Source organism: Nerophis lumbriciformis, linkage group LG16, assembly GCF_033978685.3.
Source record: "Nerophis lumbriciformis linkage group LG16, RoL_Nlum_v2.1, whole genome shotgun sequence".
Lineage (NCBI taxonomy): Eukaryota > Metazoa > Chordata > Actinopteri > Syngnathiformes > Syngnathidae > Nerophis > Nerophis lumbriciformis.
Window position 1 is genome coordinate 26,134,599 of NC_084563.2, and position 8,073 is coordinate 26,142,671.

At 40.7% G+C, this 8,073-nt stretch overlaps 1 protein-coding gene across 5 annotated transcripts in view; it reads right to left on the reverse strand.

Annotated features, from left to right (window-relative positions):
• Positions 1 to 7,470, reverse strand: part of ldb2a (LIM domain binding 2a) — a 303,287-nt gene extending 295,817 nt beyond the window's left edge. For all 5 annotated transcript variants that reach the window (XM_061976893.2, XM_061976892.2, XM_061976891.2 and 2 more), the window contains exon 1: positions 7,188 to 7,470. In XM_061976893.2, coding sequence (XP_061832877.1) covers positions 7,188 to 7,319 — 132 coding nt within the window. In that variant the 5' untranslated portion in view covers positions 7,320 to 7,470. The remainder of the gene's footprint in view (positions 1 to 7,187) is intronic.
• Positions 7,471 to 8,073: the final 603 nt, after the last annotated feature.

The window sequence follows — 8,073 nt, forward strand, 5'->3', positions numbered from 1 at the left end:
ACACACACACACACACACAGACACACACACACACACACTCTTGTTTGGGTGTGTGTGCGTGTATTTGTTACCTTCTTTAGACCTGAGAAAAATGCCTACCTCTTTAGGACCAGCCTTTCTAGATATATAAAGAAGTGTATTTACAACAATAATAATATATACATACTATGAAAATATAAAAAAGGTAGGTTTTTAGTTAATTATTTATTTTTTGTTTGTAATTGTTTTTTAATCGTCATTTCAAGTTATTACAGTATATCTCTGTATACATATTTATTTTTTTAAAAGGGGGAGCATTTCAAATTCTTACACACACTTGTTATTTCATATGTTGACCAGAGGGGCACTTCAAATTCTTACACACACTTGTTATTTCATATGTTGGCCAGAGGAGTTGCCACTTCGAATTCTTACACACACTTGTTATTTCATATTTTGACCAGAGTGGTTGCACTTCAAATTCTTACACACACTTGTTATTTCATATGTTGGCCAGAGGGGTGCCACTTCAAAATCTTACACACACTTGTTATTTCATATGTTGGCCAGAGGGGTGGCACTTCAAATTCTTATACACACTTGTTATTTCATATGTTGGCCAGAGGAGTTGCCACTTCAAATTCTTACACACACTTGTTATTTCATATTTTGGCCAGAGGGGTGTCACTTCAAATTCTTAGACACACTTGTTATTTCATATGTTGACCAGAGGGGTTGCACTTCAAATTCTTACACACACTTGTTATTCCATATGTTGACCAGAAGGGTTGCACTTCAAATTCTTACACACACTTGTTATTTCATATGTTGTCCAGAGGGGTGGCACTTCAAATTCTTACACACAACTGTTATTTTATATGTTGACCAGAGGGTAGCACTTCAAATTCTTACACACACTTATTTCACATGTTGACCAGAGGGGAAGCACTTCAAATTCTTGCACACACTTGTTATTTCATATGTTGGCCAGAGGGGTGGCACTTCAAATTCTTACACACACTTGTTATTTCATATGTTGGCCAGAGGGGTGCCACTTCAAATTCTTAGACACACTTGTTATTTCACATGCTGACCAGACGGTGGCACTTCAAACTCTTACACACTTGTTATTTCATACGTTGACCAGAGGGGCACTTCAAATTCTTACACACACTTGTTATTTCACATTTTGACCAGAGGGGTCACTTCAAATTTTTACACACACTTGTTATTTCATATGTTGGCCAGAGGGGTGTCACTTCAAATTCTTACACACACTTGTTATTCCATAGGTTGACCAGAGGGGTTGCACTTCAAATTCTTACACACACTTGTTATTTCATATGTTGACCAGAGGGGTGTCACTTCAAATTCTTACACACACTTGTTATTTCATATGTTGACCAGAGGGGTGTCACTTCAAATTATTACACACACTTGTTATTTCATATGTTGACCAGAGGGGTGGCACTTCAAATTCTTACACACACTTGTTATTTCATATGTTGGCCAGAGGAGTGGCACTTCAAATTCTTACACACACTTGTTATTTCATATGTTGGCCAGAGGGGTGTCACTTCAAATTATTACACACACTTGTTATTTCATATGTTGACCAGAGGGGTGGCACTTCAAATTCTTACACACACTTGTTATTTCATATGTTGGCCAGAGGAGTGGCACTTCAAATTCTTACACACACTTGTTATTTCATATGTTGGCCAGAGGGGGAGCATTTTCCTATAATCAAAAACAGTGTTACTGTTCAAACTGTGAAATGTTACAGTGGCCAAACATATTAAAAATACTTGTTAAATCAAACCATTGCCTTGTTTTTAATGAATACTTAGGCCTGCTACGCTCCCGTATTTTAATGTTGTCATTATGGTGGTACTTGGTGAAAATAGTTTGACATATTGAGTATTTAAGTTATGAAAAGGTTTTTGCCAATATGCTTCACTGAGCTTGTTTTAGTCCGCTACAGGTAAAGCTTAAAAAATTAGAATATCATGCAAAGGTGTGTTTATTCCACTAAATAGAATGACAAAGTGAAACTAATAAATGACATGCAACTCAAGATAAGTCAAGCCTTTTTTGATGTAATTTCAATGAATAAAGTTCACAGATTATAATTAAATCTCAGAAAAAGTGTCAAATATAAGCATGATAATAATAGCAAACAAGGCTTGACATATCTCACTTTGCATTTGATTTGAGTTTATATATATATATATATATATATATATATATATATATATATATATATATATATATATATATATATATATATATATTTTATTATATTAGTTTCACATTTGAAATGGAATTGCTAACATTAAATAACTTTGCAATTTTTTTTTGTTTCACCTGTATATTATTTAGACAACACAAACCTCCTATTCAAAAAGAAGCATTATTGAAAATATCCCATCATTGAGACATGTACAAGTCCTGAAAGCCTTTTGCTTCCGTTTCACTGATATGTTTGCAAACTAAAAATCTATTTTCATCATTATTATTAATATTACTGTTTTGTTAGTAGTCATTTTATTTCAGACCCAGGGGGATCCATATCACAGAAATAGATACCATACAATGACAAAACCCAAATAAAAGAAACAGAAGCAGAAAAAAAGAAAAAGTTGTTGTTTTTAATATTAATACTATTACATTAGGTATTAATTTTATTTTTTATCGATGTTATTTTATTTTTTATTATTATTATTAATATATGCCAAGAGTTTGCAAAGCAGTAATATTTATATTGCTTACACAGTATAATATGATATACAGTACATGTCATATGTCTATTGCATATGCAGTATAATATGATATACATGTAATATTTATATTATATATACACTAAAATATGATATACATGTAATATTTCTATTGCATACACAGTATAGTATGATATACATGTAATATTTACATTACATGTACAGTATAATATGATATAAATATAATATTTATATGTGTATACAGTATAATATGATATACATGTGATATTTATGTAAATACATATATTTAAGTATTTTTTTAGTAATATTAATATTTATTAGCATTTTTTAGGTTTATTATTTGTATTATATAAAAAAAATGGTTTTAGTTTTAACAACCCGATTTAAGTGACTATAGAATAGAATTCAAGCAAAAATGATGACAGAAAAGTACAATAAATGATATAACAGGGTCAAAGGTCACACCACTTCAGTGTAAGCGAAGTGTGAAGTGAAGTCAAGAAAATGCAAAAGAGCCAAAGTCCAAATTCAGCTGTCGTCCTTCCGACTTGTGCAAGTGAGCAAACTAATTAAGGCAAGTAGTTGTGCACCTGAATGCACCACAAACTAAATAAGGCAAGTAATTGTTCACCTGAATGCACCGCAAACTAAATAAGGCAAGTAGTTGTGCACCTGAACGCACCGCAAACTAAATAAGGCCAGTAGTTGTGCACCTGAACACACCGCAAAGTAATTAAAGCAAGTAGTTGTGCACCTGAACGCACCGCAAACTAAATAAGGCCAGTAGTTGTGCACCTGAATGCACCGCAAACTAATTAAGGCAAGTAGTTGTGCACCTGAATACACCGCAAACTAATTAAGGCAAATAATTGTGCACCTGAACGCACTGCAAACTAATTAAGGCAAGTAGTTGTGCACATGAACGCACCGCAAACTAAATAAGGCAAGTAGTTGTACACCTGAACGCACCGCACACTAAATAAGGCAAGTAGTTGTGCACCTGAACGCATCGCAAACTAATTAAGGCAAGTAGTTGTGCACCTGAACGCACCGCAAACACATTAAGGCAAGTAGTTGTGCACCTGAACGCACCGCAAACTAATTAAGGCAAGTAATTGTGCACCTGAACGCACCGCAAACTAAATAAAGCCAGCAGTTGTGCACCTAAACGCACCGCAAACTAAATAAGGCAAGTAGTTATGCACCTGAACGCACCGCAAACTAATTAAGGCAAGTAGTTGTGCATCAGAATGCACCGCAAACGAAATAAGGCAAGTAGTTGTGCAACTGAACGCACCGCAAATAAAATAAGGCAAGTAGTTGTGCACCTGAACGCACTGCACACTAATTAAGGCAAATGGATGTGCACTTGAACGCACCGCAAACTAAATAAGGCAAGTAGTTGTGCACCTGAACGCACTGCACACTAATTAAGGCAAATGGATGTGCACTTGAACGCACCGCAAACTAATTAAGGCAAGTGATTGTGCACCTGAACGCACTGCAAACTAAATGAAGCCAGCAGTTGTGCACCTAAATGCACCGCAAACTAATTAAGGCCAGCAGTTGTGCACCTGAACGCACCGCAAACTAATTTAAGGCCAGCAGTTGTGCACCTGAACGCACCGCAAACTAAATAAGGCCAGCAGTTGTGCACCTGAACACACCGCAAACTAATTAAGGCAAGTCGTTGTGCACCTGAACGCACCACATACTAATTAAGGCAAGTAGTTGTGCACCTGAACGCACCGCAAACGAATAAAGCAAGTAGTTGTGCACCTGAACGCACCGCAAACTAATTATGGCAAGTAGTTGTGCACCTGAACGCACCCAAACTAATTAAGGCAAGTAGTTGTGCCACTGAACGCACCGCAAACTAATTAAAGCAAGTAGTTGTGCACCTGAACGCACCACAAACTTAGTAAGGCCAGTAGTTGTGCACCTGAACGCACCGCAAACTAATTAAAGCAAGTGTTGTGCACCTGAACGAACCGCAAACTAAATAAGCCCAGTAGTTGTGCTACTGAACGCACCGCAAACTAAATAAGGCAAGTAGTTGTGCACCTGAATGCACCGCAATTAAATAAGGCCAGTAGTTGTGCACCTGAACGCACCGCAAACCAAATAAAGCAAGCAGTTGTGCACCTGAACGCACCGCAAACTAAATAAGGCCAGTAGTAGTACAACTGAACGCACCGCAAACTATTTAAGGCAAGTAATTGTGCACCTGAACGCACCGCAAACTAATTAAGGCAAGTAGTTATGCACCTGAACGCACCGCAAACTAAATAAGGCAAGTAGTTATGCACTTGAACGCACCGCAAACTAATTAAGGCAAGTAGTTGTGCACCTGAACGCACCGCAAACTAAATAAGGCAAGTAGTTATGCACCTGAACGCACCGCAAACTAAATAAGGCAAGTAGTTGTGCACCTGAACGGACCGCAAACTAATTAAAGCAAGTAGTTGTGCACCTGAACGCACTGCAAACTAAATCTGTGCACCTGAACACCCCTGCAAACTAAATAGGGCAAGTAGTTGTGCATCTAAACGCACCGCAAACTAAATAAGGCAAGTAGATGTGCACCTGAACGTACCGCAAACTAAATAAGGCAAGTAGTTGTGCACCTGAACGCATCACAAACTAAATAAGATTCAGATTCAGATAGGTCTTTATAATAAGTTGTGTACCTGAACGCACCACAAACTAAATAAGGCAAGTAGATGTGCACCCGAACGCACCGCAAACTAAATAAGGCAAGTAGTCGTGCACCTGAACGCACCGCAAACTAAATAAGGCAAGTAGATGTGCACCTGAACGCACCACAAACTAAATAAGACAAGTAGTTGTGCACATGAACGCACCGCCAACTAAATAAGATTCAGATTCAGATAGGTCTTTATAATAAGTTGTGCACCTGAACGCACCGCAAACTAAATAAGGCAAGTAGTTGTGCACCTGAACGCACCGCAAACTAAATAAGGCCAGTAGTTGTGCACCTGAACGCACCACAAACTAAATAAGGCAAGTAGTTGAGCACCTGAACGCACTGCAAACTTGATCTGTGCACCTGAACGCCCCCTGCAAACTAAATAAGGCAAGTACATGTGCACCTGAACGCACCACAAACTAAATAAGGCAAGTAGTTGTGCACATGAACGCACCGCCAACTAAATAAGATTCAGATAGGTCTTTATAATACGTTCTGCACCTGAACGCACCGCAAACTAAATAAGGCAAGTAGTTGTGCACCTGAACGCACCGCAAACTAAATAAGGCCAGTAGTTGTGCACCTGAACGCACCGCAAACTAAATAAGGCAAGTAGTTGAGCACCTGAACGCACTGCAAACTTGATCTGTGCACCTGAACGCCCCCTGCAAACTAAATAAGGCAAGTAGTTGTGCATCTGAACGCATCGCAAACTAAATAAGGCAAGTAGATGTGCACCTGAACGCACCGCAAACTAAATAAGGCAAATAGATGTGCACCTGAACGCACCCGCAAACTAATTAAGGTAAGTAGTTGTGCACCTGAACGCACCGCAAACTAAATAAGGCAAGTAGTTGAGCACCTGAACGCACTGCAAACTTGATCTGTGCACCTGAACGCCCCCTGCAAACTAAATAAGGCAAGTAGTTGTGCATCTGAACGCATCGCAAACTGAATAAGGCAAGTAGATGTGCACCTGAACGCACCGCAAACTAAATAAGGCAAATAGATGTGCACCTGAACGCACCCGCAAACTAATTAAGGCAAGTAGTTGTGCACCTGAACGCACCGCAAACTAAATAAGGCAAGTAGTTGTGCACCTGAACGTACCGCAAACTAAATAAGGCAAGTAGTTGTGCATCTGAACGCACTGCAAACTAAATAAGGCAAGTAGTTGTGCACCTGAACGCACCGCAAACTAATTAAGGCAAGTAGTTGTGCACCTGAACGCACCGCAAACTAAATAAGGCAAGTAGTTGTGCACCTGAACGCACCGCAAACTAAATAAGGCAAGTAGTTGTGCACCTGAACGCAACGCAAACTAAACAAGGCAAGTAGTTGTGCACCTGAACGCACTGCAAACTAAATTTGTGCACCTGAACGCCCCCTGCAAACTATATAAGGCAAGTAGTTCTAGTTGTGCACCTGAACGCACCGCAAACTAAATAAGGCAAGTAGATGTGCATCCGAACGCACCGCAAACTAAATAAGGCAAGTAGTTGTGCACCTGAACGCACCGCAAACTAAATAAGGCAAGTAGTTGTGCACCTGAACGCACCGCAAACTAATTAAGGCAAGTAGTTGTGCACCTGAACGCACCGCAAACTAAATAAGGCAAGTAATTGTGCACCTGAACGCACCATCTCCGTGTCACGTCCGTCACGCGTGCTGCACACTTTCACTCCGAGCACCCCCCGTCCGCACCACCACCGCGGGGGCGGGGGGACGTGCTCCTCCGCCGCTCAGCTCGCACTCACCTCGGTGCGCGTCTGCAGCCGCTTGTTCATCTCGTAGATCCGGTACTCGGGCTGCACCACGTAGGGCGAGTGTCTCCGGTAGAAGGGTCCGAAGGGGGACGAGTAGAAGGGGTCGTGGTTGGCGTTGGACATGGCGGCGGCGGCGTGGCGTGCGCGTGCGCGTGCGGGACGAGGAGCGATCTCAGCACGCGGCGCGGGAAACGCACATGGAGGCGGCGGCTCCTCTGCGGGGACCCCCGGCGGAAAGCAGCCGCGGTCTGGGAGGCTGAGCTGCACTCTGCAACTTGGCTGCTGGAGCGAGGAAGAGGAGGAGGAAGAAGAGGAAGGGAGGGAGGGAGGCATGGTGGGAGGGGGGTGCATATGTTGGGGGGGGGTCGCTCCTTTCCTGCTCCGTCCGCCAACACTTTTTGTGCACTCTTGCAAAGTTCACGCGCACAGCGACGGTGGTGACGTCAGGTCCCCGCGGCCACTTCATTAGGAACTCCCGAAGCCCTGTTGACAAAACACGATAATTGGCGGAGTTTTACTGACGTCATCTCGTAGCTGACCTCAGTTGTGCTAATGACACGCCGGTCAATCGAAGGGGATTTTTTTTGTATATCATTCCCAATCCTTAAGTGAGACAAGAACACATGTTTTTTTTTAATGCAGTCTAAATAGTAAATAAAGGCTAGCAAACGTCAGTTTATAATAAAGCTATGTGGAGTCACTCTATTCTGCCTATAATGCGCTCTCAAAAACCCCCAACAAGGTTTTATATACACGCTGGAAGTATATATGCAAAATAGTAACATTCAAAATAATATGTAATATATGCATGATGTAAGTATATTTAATGTAGTAACATTCATTATAACATGTAATATATACATGATGGAAGTATATA